The 17,151-nt window shown below is 39.1% G+C and overlaps 1 protein-coding gene across 2 annotated transcripts in view; it reads left to right on the forward strand.

Moving 5' to 3' along the window:
- The window catches only part of LOC140200288 (ferroxidase HEPHL1-like), a 79,048-nt gene that overhangs the window by 45,168 nt on the left and 16,729 nt on the right, over positions 1 to 17,151 (forward strand). The window contains exons 12-20 of one of the 2 annotated variants that reach the window (XM_072263392.1): positions 1,675 to 1,882; positions 6,076 to 6,215; positions 7,717 to 7,857; positions 8,852 to 8,958; positions 10,584 to 10,806; positions 10,897 to 11,036; positions 12,370 to 12,532; positions 14,173 to 14,223; positions 15,821 to 15,921. In XM_072263392.1, coding sequence (XP_072119493.1) covers positions 1,675 to 1,882; positions 6,076 to 6,215; positions 7,717 to 7,857; positions 8,852 to 8,958; positions 10,584 to 10,806; positions 10,897 to 11,036; positions 12,370 to 12,532; positions 14,173 to 14,223; positions 15,821 to 15,921 — 1,274 coding nt within the window. Of the gene's footprint in view, positions 1 to 1,674; positions 1,883 to 6,075; positions 6,216 to 7,716; positions 7,858 to 8,851; positions 8,959 to 10,583; positions 10,807 to 10,896; positions 11,037 to 12,369; positions 12,533 to 14,172; positions 14,224 to 15,820; positions 16,114 to 17,151 lie in introns of those variants that run through there. The other variant, XM_072263391.1, reaches the window with a different exon arrangement.

Genomic DNA, 17,151 nt, shown 5'->3' on the forward strand with positions numbered 1-17,151 from the left:
AGCATTTTGTGTGTTTTGCTTGGATTTCCAGCATCTGCAGAGTTTCTTTTGTTTGTTCTTCACCAGTCATGCTGGGTGCACCATCATTTGTCGTGGAAACTATTTTTGAAAGGCTAACTTGTCGATCAGATAAAAAAAAATCTCTGCTCTTGGGCTGTAAAAAAAAAAACACATTCGCTGCTTCAATTGGCAATAATGATAACCATTAGGTATATTTATTTTTATACTGGGTAGGGTTTAAAAAAATTGAGGGGGAGGCTGTCCATGCTGTGTGCCAACAAAATTTTGCACGTGCCATAGGTTCACCATCCCTATATTGCGCTAGTTAATTGACCTTATCTGGGAACCACACAAGTCAACTCTGCACCCCTGAAACTTGTCTGGGAAGCTGTAACAGAGTTTCAGGTGACATATTGTGAAGCTCAACACTAGAACATACAAGGATTCTGCCCGGTCAGTTCGACCTGAGTTTGTAAGGAAAGGTTGAACAGGTTAGGACTATGTTCTTCAGAATGGAGAAGATTGAGAGGAGATTTGATAAAGGTGTACAAAATCATGAGAATAGTCAGGGTAAATGCAAGCAGGCTTTTTCACTGAGGCATAGGTTAAGGATGAAAGGTGAGAAGTTTAAGGGGAACATGAGGGGAAACTTCTTCACTGAGGGTGGTGAGAGTGTGGTGCTTGCCAGCTTGATTTCAAGGTTTAAGGTAAGTTTGGATAGGTACATGGGATGGTAGGGATATGGAGGGCTATGGTCCCGGTGCAGGTCGATGGGAGTAGGCAGTTTAAATGGTTTTAGAAACATAGAATAATAGAAAACCTACAGCACAATACAGGCCCTTTGGCCCTCAATGCTGTGCCAAACATGCCTTTACTTTGGAAATTACCTAATTTTCTAAGCTCCATGTACCTATCCAAGAGTCTCTGAAAAGACCCTACTGTATCCAGCTAGTTCAGTTTAGGCATGAACTAGATGGGCTGAAGGGCTTCTTTCTGTGCTGTACTTCTCAGTGAGTCTATAACACTCTGACAGAGGCAAGCCTGGGGTTGGAGCTTCATCTCAGAGACATTTATAAGAGTTTTTTAAATTTCACTGATACTGAAAGATGTTTAAAAAACCATTTAAAAATCTTCAAATAAATATGATTGTTTAAAAAGTTAGAAATAGGAAGAGTAAAGGCACATATATCTTCTCATTGGGGCCTTGATTCTACATTGGATCTGGTTGGCTCAGATCACAGAGACAGATTCATTGTGGCAGTACAGAGGAATCCCAGAAAATATTGGCTGCACTGTCAGATTCCACATGGAATCCAGTGGCTAAGAGAAGCAACGGCTTTGCTGTTATCAGTTGCCTAACAGTTCTCTGTAAGCTGGGGACGTACTCAGCCGAGAGCAGCTGAATATCAGTGAGTCCTTTAGAGTGGAGACAGAGCACAGGTCCTATCTGGGGAAAAACTGGCAGCTTCTGAATCAAAATGCGATCAGCAGGATAGACATTTTGGGAATTTAGCTAGTGAGTGCGAATATAGGGAAATGGGAAATTAGATCAAAATGATACCTCCCATACCCAAGTTCTAGCTTTGAAGCTATTATAAAATCTCACTTTTCAAATCCTTTACTGTTGTTTCTTTTTCACTTATAATTATCATTAACCTACAAATTTTAATTTAGGTACCTTTAAGGTCAACTGCCGAACAGCTGATCACTACAGGGCTGGAATGAAACAGTTGTATCAGGTTAATAACTGCAATAAAAGTATCCCAGCCCAGAACTTTGGGATAATCCGAACGTATTACATCGCAGCAGTGGAGACAGAATGGGACTACTCGCCTGACAGGAGCTGGGAGCTGGAAAGATTCAATACCACTGAAGAAGAAAGGTGAACCCTTTCATTTAGTTCTTTCACAAAAGTCAGGGAACTCAAGTATTTGCGTTGAAGTCTGACTCTGCAGAATATTCCTTTTTTCCCCAATATAAAGGTTTTGTAGAAATGTAGTCAGCACCACTTCTCAGTGTATGCTCCAATTAGTGAAGCTCTACACTAGTAAAATCTGTAAAGCTAGTACTTCCTATTGTTCTTAAATTGATATCATTTTGTCTATTACATCAGATCTCATGTGTAACTTGGCTGTCCTTCTGAATGCTGGAGAAGTACCCAAAGCCATCTTGCTCTTAAGTTAGTGTTCCTACTCCATCCTTTTCCACAACAAAAAGGGTGAGGCCAGCTGGGCTGATCATGAGCCCAGCTTGTTATTCTCTGGGTTCTCTGCTCCCTTTTCTCGTTCCTTCTCTGGTAGATCTTGTATATAAAGCCACCCTCTTGCTTCCTGCACACCAAACCCAGTGATTTGGAGGCAAGGCAATTTGATGCACGGTCTTGACCCAAAACATCAGCAATCCCTTTTTGCCCATGGATGTTGCTTGACTCGAAGTTCCTGTAGCAGCTTGATTTTTTTGTTCCAAATGCTGTTTCCTTCCCAGTGCGGTCCGCGCTGTCTCGGATTGTCCTTTGCAGTGCGGTCCGCGCTCTCTCGGATTATCCTTCCCAGTCCGGTCCACTCTCTCTCGGATTGTCCTTCCCAGTCCGGTCCACTCTCTCTCGGATTGTCCTTCGCAGTGCGGTCTGTGCTGTCTCGGATCGTGCAAGGCATGCAGTTTTATATACATTTGGAGATGAGGTGCAGTGTTTTCACCAATGAACGCAGGTTCAATTATCAGTCTCTGACCTACCTGGACATAAAGCTGTGTAATCAGTTGCCTCTGACCATAAGACATAGGAGCAGAATTAGGCCATTCCACCCATTGAGTCTGCTCTGCCATTCCATCATGGCTGATCCTGGATCCCACTCAACCCCTTCTCACCATATCCTTTGATGTCCTGACTGATCAGGAATCTCAACTTTCACCTTAAATATACAAGTGGACTTGGCCTCCACCACAGTCTGTGGCAGAGCATTCCACAGATTCACTCCTTTTGCTAAAAAAAAATTCCTCCTTACCTCTGTTCTAAAAGGTCACCCCTCAATTTTGAGGCTGTTACACCTAGTTCTGGATACCCCCACCATAGGAAACATACTCTCCACATCCTCCAAAATTCCAGAGAGTACAGGCCCAAAGCTGCCAAACACTCCTCATATGTTAACCCCTTCGTTTCCGGAATCATCCTTGTGAACCTCATCTGAACCCTTTCCAATGACAACACATCTTTTCTGAGATATGGGGCCCAAAACTGTTGACAATACGCCCAACTGCGGTCTGACTAGTGTCTTATAAAGGCTCAGCATTATCTCCTTGCTTTCATATTCTATTCCCCTTGAAGTAAATGCCAACATTGCATTTGCCTTCTTTACCACAGTCTCAACCTGTAAATTAACCTTCTGGGAGTCTTGCACAAGGACTCCCAAGTCCCTCTGCACCTCTGATGTTTGAACCTTCCCCCCATTTATGTAATAGTCTGTACTATTGTTCCTTTTACCAAAATGCATTGTTACACATTTCCCAGCACTGTATTCCATCTGTCACTTTTTTGCCCATTCTTCTAATGTGTTTAAGTCCTGCTACAATCGCATTGCTTCCTCAGCACTACCTACGCCTCCATCTATCTTCGTAATATTTGCAAACTTTGCCACAAAGCTATCAGTTCCATTATCCAAATCATTGACAAACAATGTGAAAAGTAGCAGTCCCGATACTGACCCCTGAAGAACACCAATAATCCCTGGCAGCCAACAAGAAAAGGCCCCCTTTATTTTCACTCACTGCCTCCTGCTTGTCAGTCACTCCTCTATTCTTACCAGTATCTTTCCTGTAACACCATAGGAGTTTATCTTGTTAGGCAGCCTCATGTGTGGCACCTTATCAAACACCTTCTGAAAATCCAAGTAAATGACATCCACTGCTTCTGCTTTATCCACCATGCTTATAACTTCCTCAAAGAACTCTTAACAGATTTGTCAATCAAGATTTCCCTTCACAGGGAAATTAGTGCAGATAGCTGACTTTGACTTATTTTCTCATTAGTCTCCAAATACCCAGAAATCTCATCCTTAATAATAGACTCCGACACTTTCCCAAGCACTCAGGTCAAGCGAAGGGGCCTATAATTTCCTTTCTTTTCCCTTCCTCCCTTCTTAAAGAGTGGAGTGACATTTGCAATCTTCCAGTCCTCCAGGACCATGCCAAAATCAAGTGATTTTTGAAATGTCATGACCAATGCATCTGTTATCTCTTCAGCATCCACTCTCAGGACTCTAGGATGTAGTCCAACTGGTCCAGGTGACTTACCTGCCTTAAGACCCTTTGAGTTTGCCTGGGACTTTTTCATTTGTAATAGCAATGGCACTCACTCCTGTTCCCTGACACTCATGGACCTGAAAAATCCCCTTCTTCAGTTAATGGTAGTCAGTCTGTAATCTCCAATTACCATATATCTCCAGAAGCCCTCTGTTTTCAGGTCTCTCTTACTCTGTCAGGAGTTATCTGCACTGACTTCATTTATTTGAGACAAATGATGCAATCATGACTTCCCAGTGTCTTTACTGTGTGCAAATGTTTTGTCATCTTTTCAGAGGTCTTGGGCTTCTGGATGCCACGAAATTGCTCACACTGTGATGGAGGTGGCCTCATTACTTCTCAATACGTTAACACAAAGACTACAAGCTAGGTTCTTAGGCTCACCTCTAAGTGAGCAACTTGTTTCTCAGCTTGTCGGTTTATTTGCTCAGATTGCTGCTCAGTTGATTGCTCTGATCGGGTTGAAATCTCCTGAGTAACACATGCAAAATGTAGGAGGAACTCGGAAGGATGGGCAGCACCTTTGGAGAGGAATATTTCAGGGCGAGACTCTTCATGTGTTTGTGTTGAAATATACTTCTGTTTTACACTGTGCGTAAAACATGTATTTCATTCACATTTACTGGAACAAGGTAAGGAGTGAGTGTGAGGTTTTGTGGTTTTCAGGTTCCTTATTATTCCCCAACTTGTTACCTTGCGTGATCTTCAGCTAAACTTTGCAGCTCGTGTCAATAGAAATGGATTTCCCTTATCTGATATTCTTGTGAATAACAGTTGTTGTGACAGTTGGCTTGTTGCATATATAATATTACAGTTATTTAAGTTGGTATTCTGACCAACATGGTCAAAGTCTGGATGAACTAGGCCTACACTCACAAAGCTTGGCCTGTCACCTAAGTCGAGAACACACGTACTATGGAGATTGTGGTTTCCAATGAGGGCCACGTTAGCACAAGGAAAATCACAGCGAAGACCATCAGTATTGTTGGGTAGCTTGACTAACACTGGAAGACCCTGCCGTTCTCAACCATGTAAATACTAAATGTTGTGCTGGGAAATAGTGTGACAGAATCATTATCATAACTGAGATCATGCTGGAGGCACTTGGCCAGTAGTGTAGTGGCATTTGCACCGTACTTCGAGGCGAGTGGTCCCGGGTTTGAATCCAGCCAGCTCCTTTTACGCTTTCCATCTGTGCTGTGTTGAGTGTTGAGCTGGCAGCTCTGCCTCGTAAACAAATGCTGAAGGAACGCAAGGTTGCTGCCCAAGTCACCGCAAGGCGCAGAGAGGTCGAACAGAATTACTTCTGAGAGAGGGAGACAATATTATGTGTTCATTATGAACAGCAAGCAAACTGGGGAGGTGGGTGAAGGGAGACCAAAGAAATGTTTATGATAGGATGCGGGTTACAGTTATCAAGGTAACAATTGCTTTAATAAACATATTGAAGACAAAAAATACAAGTGACTGGATTCTTGGTTTTGTAGACTGATTGTGTCTGCAAAGGAATTGCCCAGAGTGTGTGTGCTTTCTTCTGTGCTGAGGGATCATCATTATTAAATCAATTAGCTTGCAGTTTTTTTTACCATAATGTATTCAGACTGCCTATCAGAAGTTTGAATGTTTATGGAAAAAGTTTAAGTGCAGTTCTCAATAAAGTTTTATGAAGTTAATTAAAAAGTCCGTTTATAGCATTCTTGAAATAAAACTGCTTTGCAGATGAAATTTTGAAAGTAACCAAAAAGAGATTTACTAATTATTTATTTCTGTTTCTTTCAGTCCTGGCCACGTGTTTGTTAGTGCAGGGGAAGGTAAAATTGGGTCAAAGTACACAAAGGCAGTTTATAGGGAGTTTACGGATGGAACATTTACCAGACAGAAAAGAAGATTACCAGAAGAACAACACTTGGAAATATTAGGTATTAAATATTACACATTTAACTTCTCCCAATGTGATGTTATGTTTTCTTTTCAATGTCAATTAGAAAGCGTTCTCTAATAATCTGTAACCTGGATGTTGCACACACATTCTGCAAAGCTCAGGCTTAAAATGAATATATTTTTAGAGCCTTATTACTTCCTATTTTATAGTTGGACTATCTTCAATTAAAATTGATGGGTAGTGTTTAGGAACAATCCAAAAGTTATTTCTGATAATCATTAATCTGAATGCTACACTAAAATTCTTCATATCTTAGATTTAAAATTAATTTTTATGTTTACAGGCTAAGTGCTCCTTGCTTTGTGGTTTCAGTAACCTAATTAGCTATTGTAACAAAATCGAACAATGAATTGCCCTATTTCCACAGAATGGGAGCACTGGGCACAAATCCAGGTCTCACTTTGGCTTACAATTTCTTTCTCTGGCCCTTCACTGCTGGAGACACACTTCCAGTTTGATCAGACAGTCATCAGAAAGGGTGCAGACCTTCCCACTGCAGAGTAACCAGCTCTTCATCACCCTGTCCCAGTCAGTCAGAAGATGGGCCTTGTCAGTGATGTGAACGTGCCCTGCTGAATCTAATATGTCAGCAGTTCTGGTCTCAACACCAAGTGGTGCCTTGTTCCATTCACTGATTTAGGTATCTTCTTCTTCGTAGAGCATTTTATCCTCTTCCGCTGTTCTCCTAATTTAACACCTCCTTTCTCTCCAGTCCTCACTGGTACCATAAAAATATTCTCACTGAGATATTGGCACTACTCTCACTCATCCTCTGCATCGACTGGTTTTGCATTCTCAATTACTTAGTTCACCTTATTCAGAAATACATCATGGAATAGGCCCTCCTGACCCTTGGAGTTGCACTTCCCAGCAACCTGAGGTTCAATCCTAGCCTAACCACGGGTCAATTTATAATGACCAATTAACGTACTAACCAGTACATCTTTGTACTGTGGGAGGACAGTGGAGCACCCCCGTGCATTCAGCGGGGAGGATGTACAGTCTCCTTATAGATGGCATTGGAACTGAACTTGGAACTCTGGTGCCCCGAGCTGTAATAGTGTCGTGCTAACCGCTGGGCTTCCGTGGCTCCCGCATATGAGCTCTATCTTGGTTCGACCTTGCTCTCTGTTCTCTGTGTTTATTGATCAGCCAGGCTGAATTAAGCGTAAAGCTGCATTAAAGTAACAGAACGGTGACTTGGCTACTAACCAATATAGGCGCGGTAGTATGCTTACCAGGTTCACCTTCAGTGAAATGTATTTTCCAATAACCAAATGTGTTTGGGGTACTTTGGACCAAGGTGAACCATTAAAGTCCAAAAGGATCTGTGATTGTTTTAGAGAAAGAAACATCTCAAGTGCAATGCCAAGGCAGGAATATAAAAGGAGATTATTGAACATCTCTCATGGAAATAATTCTTGCAGTGGCCTGAGAATGTGAAACAGTTTTTTTTTTGTATAATCTAATGCACTTAGGTCCAATCATCCGTGCAGAAATTGGTGACAGTATCCTGATAATATTTAAGAACTTGGCATCTAGGCCTTACTGTATACACCCTCATGGTGTTGAAGAAGTAAACAGTGGTAAACATCTCAAAGTACCTGTTACTATGCCAGGTGAGTGGTCACATATTCCCCATATTGATTCATTTTAAACTAACATTTATTTTCTTCAAATTTACTTACCTAGAAGTAACTACTCACATTATGTATATACATATAGTTGGAGTTCCAAGTGCTCTTTTTTTTTTTGCTGCTTCATGTTTAGAAATATGATTACCAAACTTCCAATTGGTATTTTTGAGATGAAAGGATCTGTCAACTTGTGACACAGAATTCGCAGAAAACTCCTGAAATATAAAATAACATCAACATTCTCATTTTATTGTCAGTGTTCTCCCCAAGGGTTTGATGTTCCTCTGTAGTGATGTTTCCGACAGATCAATGTACAAATTACTTTGCTGAAATGGGAGCACTCAGAAAGCTCTCAACATACAACCAGGACAAAGATAGATGAAGTTATTTCTTCTAGTATCATCCATCATTATTAGAGAGGGTATTTGTTTATAAAGCCACAATGAAGAAACATATTTGATCATTTTCATCTACTTTCTGCTGAGTGGTGGCATTTAAGACAATAAAGTTTAGAAATTAAATGGTAAAATTACATCGTTTATTAGAGATTAGTGACATGACCTGGAAAGTGATGATTTCAAAATGTAATTGTGAATATATTTTATCCATTAAAATATATGATCTTTCAGAAATAGATAAGGATCATTCAGCCAAAGGAAACTTTTTATGTTAAACTGCACCACAAATGTCTTTTACTCTTCAAAAAAAGACTTTCCTTGCTACACTATGCTAAAAGACTATCAGTATTTATGTGAAAATTCTCAGCTTTCTTTCTCCCATGATTGCCCAAAGAATTTTACTAGTATTTACACCGTAAACATGATGGAATTGTCCTTTATTGCCACAGTTATGGCCGTAAAATGGAATTAATACATTCTGTCCACCAATGGACATTTAGTTTCCATTATATTTTCCTTTTTTACCGCTATCAGCTTGTACTTCTTGTTTTAATTAAATATATCTAATATTATTTTAGGTGAAATCAAGACCTACAGATGGAATGTTCCAAAAAGATCAGGCCCTGGTAAAGGCGACTCAAATTGTAATACCTGGATCTATTATTCTGCAGTAAACTTTATGAAGGTAGCATTCAATTAAAAATGGTAATACGTTACGGAACCAGGTTCTCTGAAGGATCAGTAACCTGGGGATAGTATGTCTGGGCAGTAAAGATATTTGATCATAATAGTATTTTCAGTTTATATTACCAGTTCCTGGAACATTCTCAAGAGGTGTTTGTTTCTTGTTGAATAATGATTATGTTTATTTTCTTGTCTTAACATAATAATTACAAGGGGTGATTGATAAGTTCGTGGCCTAAGGTAGGAGTCAACTTTAGAAAACCTAGCACATTTATTTTTCAACATAGTCCCCTCCTACATTTGCACACTTAGTCCAGCAGTCGTGGAGCTTATGGATCTTGGACCTCCAGAAAGTGTCCACAACATGGGTGATTGATAAGTTCATGGCCTAAGGTAGAAGGACATGAGTTATACAGCTCTCGTTACATGCACATGCAGTTCAACTCTTTTAGTGATTATGCAGAAAGTTTGAAGTTAATAACTCATCAGGGGTGATTGATAAGTTCGTGGCCTAAGGTAGAAGGAGGTGAGTTATTAACTTCAAACTTTCTGCATAATCACTCAGAGTTGGACTGCATATGCATGTAACAAGAGCTGTATAACTCATCACCTTCTACCGCAGGCCACGAACTTATCAATCACCCATGCTGTGGACACTTTCTGGAGGTCCAAGATCCGTATGCTCTACGACCGCTGGACTAAGTGTGTGAATGTAGGAGAGGACTATGTTGAAAAATAAATGTGCTAGGTTTTCTAAAATTGACTCCTACCTTAGGCTACGAACTTATCAATCACCCATTGTAATACAAAGGCACTGTGCTATGAGATTTTGGAATGTTAATGCTTTAAGTAGCTTTGGAGTACACAATTATTTGTAATTTAGTGTAGAGGTGATAATGTAATTTACTCTGAACAGTTCAACTAATCCGAAGAGGGTGGAGAAAAGACTATTAATATACCATTGTGTGATTTAATAAACCACCCATTTAATAAAAGGGCTAGGAAAAATGCCAATATTTTATTTTTAATTATATTTTTATTTTCTGCATAATATCAGTGCATTTCCACAGCCTGCACTGCAGCTGGTTTGGCTCTAACACTGTGTAGGAGCTCTGTCTCTCTCTTTATTAAACTGCAATGGAGTTAAGCTATTATAACTGGTTTTGAGTGCTGAGTTATCATCCCAGTGCTTTCTGCTTAAACAAAGCAAAGCTTTGCTTACGTAAATTCCCAGAGCTATGCTGACTACATTTAGTTACCGCTTAAAATTTAAATGATGAACAGCTGCCAAGATACTCAGCACTTTGCTCAAATATAAATTAAAGAAAATATTTTGAAAACTCATTGGTGTCCAGCAGTATCGAGATGAAGCAGAAAGAGGCTAACTACTTGGAATTTTATTAACTAAAGTAAATTTTAAATCTAATCTGTGCCAAATCCAGAGCAACTGCACTGTCACGTGTGTTGTATTGATGGGAAATGTGAGTGCAGCTCACCGCATTGCCAATCATTTCATCTTCCAAAATTTAGTCCTTCCTCAATCTTGTAATTACTAACTTGCATAATTTATTGCAAAGCAATGTGCAAAGAAAAAAAATGTACCAAGTGCTCAATGTTTTATTTCAGGATCTGTACAGTGGGTTGGTTGGCCCTCTGATTACCTGTCGTAAGGGAACACTTGATGAGAATGGTAGGAGGAAGGATGTTGATCGGGAATTTGCTTTGTTGTTCCTGGTATTTGATGAAACTGAATCCTGGTACCTGAATTACAACATCCGTACGTACCTTAAGGTGGATCCAACAAAGTTCAGGAAAACCTATGAATTTCTACGAAGCAATAAAATGCATGGTATGTCAGCATAATAATTGTGATATTTTTGGAGCTGTGCATTATTTTACAGAGCTAGCATGTTATATTTCCCCAAAATAATTATTTCAGCAATTAATGGGAAGATCTATGGAAACCTTCATGGACTGACTATGTTTGAAGGAGAAAAGATTGACTGGTATTTGTTGGGAATGGGGAATAAAGAGGACATACATACCGTTCATTTCCATGCCCAGAGCTTTCTCTATAAGGTAAGCAACTTTAAAGTGATGGAATTTTATATTTTCTCATAGAAGTTGTCTCTACACCAACCAGCTGTGATTTTATCCTTCGTGGATTTCAGAATATTAACGTAAAGTTCAAAATTATTTTTCCGAGGATGAAATTTGGTTACTAAGGAGCAAGACATCCTTAGTAACATCCATCAAACATCCATGTAGAGATGTATGGCTGGAATTTGAGAAGACGTTGTCAACTGTTCCAAGTAATTTTCAAGAATGTGCTCTGATATGAAAAGCTCCAAGGCATTCAGCATGGAAATACAGAATTGAGGAGGTACCCACGGTTATGATGGGTTCCTGCCTAGCATTTTAACACTGAAACCAGCTACTTGCCTCATAGCTTCACAGGTTTAGACATTGGCCCAAATCTTGGTGCAAACTATCTGACCTTATTACTAAATTACGTTTGTGCCTATCTGTTTTAAATATTAATACACACTAATCTCTGTCTGGGAAAGTTGAAGCAGCAATACAGCATAGATTATGTGTCACATAGCTGTTTAAATGTTGAATCAGTAATAAGAGTGGCAGTGGAAGGTCAGCTGGTTATTTCCCAAATCCGTGGCAGTATAAACCATGGATTCGGGATGGACTAAAGATAGAGTGGATTATGAATTAAAGATGAAGCGAGCAGCCAAAGTTGTAATGGTTTTGGGAAGTGAATGAGCACTTTAATAAACATTTCAATTAATTGTATCTAGTAGGCTCTTAAAATAATGAGGAAATACAGTGACGGAATACAGCAGATGTGCCAGGGAGATGAGAGCTTTGGGGAAAGTTGCATTTAATGAAAGGGAGATCAGAATCTTGGACAACGGAATAGAAAAGTTAAAAATTAGTGTAGAATTTAATATAGCATAAAGTATTGAAATTTTTGTGCTCGATAATTTGGGTTACTGCAGAGATTTAAAATGTTGAAGTGTGGGGTAAAAGAACATAAGCAGGAGATGCTAGAAGGGAAACTTCATCTGAATGATGACGTCAAAGAAAACACATCTGTAGAGATGCTGGAAGTGCAGACAATAGAAAAATTCAGGATCAATAAAGAATGTTTCTAGACCACTAAAGGAATGGAAGATTTTGTGACAAACTGAACTACAGATGGCAAAGATGCTGTGTTATGTGAAGCAGAGTGAAAGGCAATTGCTTTTAAAATAATGAAGAGTAGTTTCTGAGAGCTAATTGTTCAAAGTATGCACCTTATTAACAATAATTTTGTGCTCGAAAACTTTATCCATTAGAAGCATAATCAGATAATTTATTGATATATTTTTATGGAATATTGGGTGTTTTTTTCTTATAGGTGGAAAATTACCACAGAGCTGATGTGTACGATCTCTTCCCTGGAACATTCCAGACAATTAAAATGGTTGTGTCAAACCCTGGGACCTGGCTGTTGCATTGCCATGTAACTGATCACATCCATGGTGGCATGGAAACTGTTTATACCATCCTGAACCAGATAGGTAAACTCAAGACATATTAGAAAAAAATGTTCCTTTCAATTGTAAATAAAGTATCTTATACTCATTTGAATTTGACACTATTATGTGTGCAGCTGATCAGTTTGGTCCAGATCACAATAAATCAAACAATCATTTGTATTTCTGGGACAAATGCGTATTGAACCTACACTTGGAAGGAATAATCTTTCTCGTGTCTTGATTCCATTTCTACTGATTAGCATTTTAGCAATCTCACTTTTCATGAGGACATACCAGCATTATGACAATAAAGCGTCTTCTTTAGCATATTGATTTTGGAGAATCTTGTTTTGATAAAGATATAAATAGCATTAACCATTTATCAGTGGTTCTGCATTTTCTGAAATGTGTTATCTAGTTTAAATACTTCTGAAGAAGATGATAAAATGAGTTAAAAATTCCTTTATTTTGTTAGTTTATGTGGATCACCATTGACTACTGCTTTACTTTGAACTGTTTACTTTAAAGCAGGGGTTTCTATGCCACGGTCCCCCACCCCTACTATTAATCAAGGTGTCCGTGGACCCCAGGGTGGGAACCGCTGGTTTAAAGCATGATTTTAACCATGATTAGCCAGTTTGAGAATAGGTCAAGGCTCCCAATTTAATCTTTAAAGGAGACTAAAACTACTATCTATGGTTGGGTTAGAAATATCATGTTCTAATCTTGTAAAGTTGTGCGTTAGCTATTTCTCATAAAGAACTGTTTTAAAGAGGGCATATTCTTGTATTAATTATTGTCTAAATCAAACTTTATAAATATTCTCTACAACATTTTCCTTCATGGAAGTTCTATATACTTCTAATGGGCTAAATCAGAAACAGATGAATTGCTCATGCATGCAAAGCAAAGGTTGTCATGCATGAGCAAGTTACCAAGCCACTCTGCATTAAGTAAAATCATGTGATCTTTAGTGATTAGAGATAAGAAAAGTAAGCAGAAACATGCCAGTCCCCAAGTCTCAATTCCCAAACCAACCCTCCCAACCCATCCTCAAGTTTAAATAAGTCTCAATTCCCAACCCCCTCCTCCCGCAACCCACCCCTAGGTCTCAATTCGCAAACCAACCCACTCAACCCATCCCCAAGTTTCAATAAGTCTCAATTCCACCCCCCCCCCCCAACCAATCCCCAGGTCTCGATTCCCAAGCCTCTCCCAACCCATCCCCAAGATTCAATAAGTCTCAATTCTCTTTATGGCATGCAAATTTTGGCATAGGAGCAAAAACACCGTTCTGAAATTATCTGGAGTTTGACAAACCCACAACTGGACTACTGCAACGAAGAAAAGGAATACCAGTTGCCACCTTAATTGTTGCTGTATCAGCATATTAACTTTCAGTAATAATATTTTGAAACAATTCATGTGGTCAGCGTACCCTATAGTGGAATTATTTAAGTAGTTCCAAGAGTCAACTTTAAAGTCTTAATTGTCAGATTGTAGTTTTCATTGTTCATGACAATAAATTGAATTTTCTATGTTGTCAGGTTGACTGTTCTTTGCTTGTTTATGACAATGTTTTTACACAATGTTTAAATGTAATCCTTTTCTAATATACTTTTAGATCTTTGAGAGTAATGTAACAAAGTATTCACTCATTGATACTTCCATGTTTTTAATAGATGATGCAAGGACTACTGTGCGACAGCTGTCTACAGATTCTGCAGCAAATGGTGTGTTCTTGAGATTGAATGGAGAAAAATTATAGTTACATTTTTACAAATTTTAAGAAGTGCATGTTCTTCTGGTAGCATTCCTGCCTTTGAGCTAGCTATGCAGGTTTGGGACCCATTCTACATGGCCCTAGTAAAATTAGAGTGTAGTCTCCAATAGGTTTCTTGAGAACTAGGAATGGGATAATTGTGACAGGACGGTTTATGCTAGTAAACTCCATCTGTATTAGCAGTTTGCCTCAGGCCTGGCTGTAAATGGATTGATGAGATTGCCATAACAACCTTGAATATGGGCAGAATTACGTAGGATGATAGTGGAGGTGAGTGGGATGCCCTACTCAAGGCAAGGAACTGTAAACAATGAAGCAGGAAACACAAAATATCCTTGATTTTTTTTTTGCCCTGGGAAATGGTTGTAGAATTATCTGTGAAATTTGAGATAGAACTTGTCTGCAAATGCACTGGACAAAAAGATTATGTGCATCCATCTATCAGTGACCTATAAAACAGCGGGTAGTACTGTTAGGTTCTACTTTGACCATTTATGTAACCCTCTGAGGTCAGTTTCTCTTTTGTAATTGACTTGCTGTGAATAAGGTTTAGAGAATGTTTAAATCTGCCATTAATCTGACAGGGTAGTGATAGGGATACCAGAACCTCTGACTGTGAAAGCAGGAGGAAGAGCACTGCATTACCCATAGCTCTGGTTCCTCATTTTCACCCTTTGAACTTTGGTGAAATTGTTTCTGGAAGAACATCAGTTGGGGATGAAGTCAACTTTTTCTCTGATGCCCATCACTGCGGACATCAGGAATTGCCTGATGTCCTTTAAAAATGCTATAAACTTGGAAAGATTCTTAACTGGAGGAAGATATTTGAAGACGTTATGCCTTCAAGTTGAAAAACAAGAATGACATTGAAGTGCGCTCTAAATCTGTATTTGCATATCTTAAACTACATTGTTCCTGTAAAACCTAAGCCACTTTCCTAAATCTTAATCAAGGACAGCACAATGGCTTATCTAGTGGAGATGACACTAGGGATCAGGGTTCAGTTCTGACCTTGTTTGGAGTTTGCACATTCTCCGTGTGAATCCATGGATTTCAGTTTTCTTCAACATCTCTGGGGGAAGTTGCTGAGGATGTGAGCAGAACAAAAAGAAGAGGATAGCATAGGATTGGTGTAAACGAGTGGAAGATGGCCTACATGAAATCTATGAACTGATCAGTCTTTTTACATGTATCTCTGTATGACTGTATGGCTTTGGGATTAAGTAAAACAAGTTGAAGTATTCATACTAAAAATACGAACCAAGTCTATTTGTAATATATACATCTGTGTAATATGCCAAATGTTTAGAAAAATCAAGGTAGGGTGTTGCGTAAATATTATAGATTGGGTTAATATTATGAGAATAGTTTAGCTAAGGTTCACACTCACTATTAAAAAAAATGGGTGAAAAACTTGGCTGAAGATTTTTATTTTGTAATTTGGGAAACAACATCATTTTGAATTATCTGTAGTCCCTCCTTTTTTTGCGGTTAATTTGGATAAAAGACAGACGTGTACAATAAAACACTCTTGTTTATTTTTACAGGTGGTACTGCATTAACATTAGACCTCTTTGGGAACAAGCTTGATAAAAAAGAAATCAAATTAATGCTGGCATTGCTTCTCATTACCGGGGGCCTTCTATTGGTAATGGTTTTGGTATTTCTCAGTGTTATTATTTACTTGTGCAGAAGGAAGTCCTATAAACCAGTGACCCATGCTTCATTTCCCATGAATAGAATTTGATTTATTGTTATAGTTGTCGCTGTTTGTTTAGTGTATTTGAAAACACATTATTTTGTAATTGTATTGATATGAATGGATGTACCTGTATGTTATCTGATAAAGTTCTCTCTGATTTAAGGTTTATTTGATTCAATCCAATAACTAAAATCAGACTTCTGAATTGGGGAGAAAATTCTAAAATATAGTCATATTCAACGTGAATGAAATCCCAGGATAAAATTCTGTTAAAGAGTGTCATGCGAGAAGCCTCTTCTCAAAGTAAACTCATGAGGGTCAATTTTAATCGTATAACCACCCAATACTCTAACCATGAAGTCACAGAGTAAGCTGCTGAAGTAAATGTTGAATTATTATAATCCTGATCTTTTTGCACAAGCTCTGCCCTCAGGCATGATGAGTGGAACTCACCCCATCACAAGACCTGGGACTTCCTTGGTCCACTCTTATCCACTAACCTTGATGTCATCCCTGATGCTCCGGATGTGAGGCAGATGTGAAATATCACAGTCATGCCCAATGGTTGAAGTTTCAAGACTTAGTGTTTGCTAAACACTTTAAAATTGATCCTATTGATTCAACTGAGGGACCTTTACTACAGGTTCACCATTTCTCCATGTCCAGTGTAATTCCCCATTAATCCCAAGTGCTTTTGAGGGCTGGAGTATTTTAAATCTGAGGATTGATGGAAATAGTTCAGATTTGCTTCCTACCTCAGAACAGCAGGAGAAGGTGTCCTAAAGAATAGATGGAGGAGCAGGAGTTGTTTTAGGAAACAAGGAAATGGCCTCTGCCAAGGAAATCAGGCTGGCTAGAGATAGCTATCTGCTGACTACAGCTGGGAAAATGGTGGACAGGAGGCAGTAGGGACGTGGTGTGGAAGAAGCCCCTTTCCAGGCTTAATTTTCACTCAACAAAACACATCTTTGCTGGTAGCCTTTTCAATAGGTTTTAAAATAATAGGGGTGGGGAAAGATTGGCACAGATTGCAGCCCCTCCCTCAGGAACTTCTGTTATATGCATGTGATATCGCAGAGCCCTGCAGAGGCACTGGCATAGGATCACAGTGATGACTTGTGCTTCACCCCCTGTGCTTCTGACTGTGTCTGTGTTACCGCTCAGGGTTGGCAAGAG

Source organism: Mobula birostris, chromosome 7, assembly GCF_030028105.1.
Source record: "Mobula birostris isolate sMobBir1 chromosome 7, sMobBir1.hap1, whole genome shotgun sequence".
Taxonomy (NCBI): Eukaryota; Metazoa; Chordata; class Chondrichthyes; order Myliobatiformes; family Myliobatidae; genus Mobula; species Mobula birostris.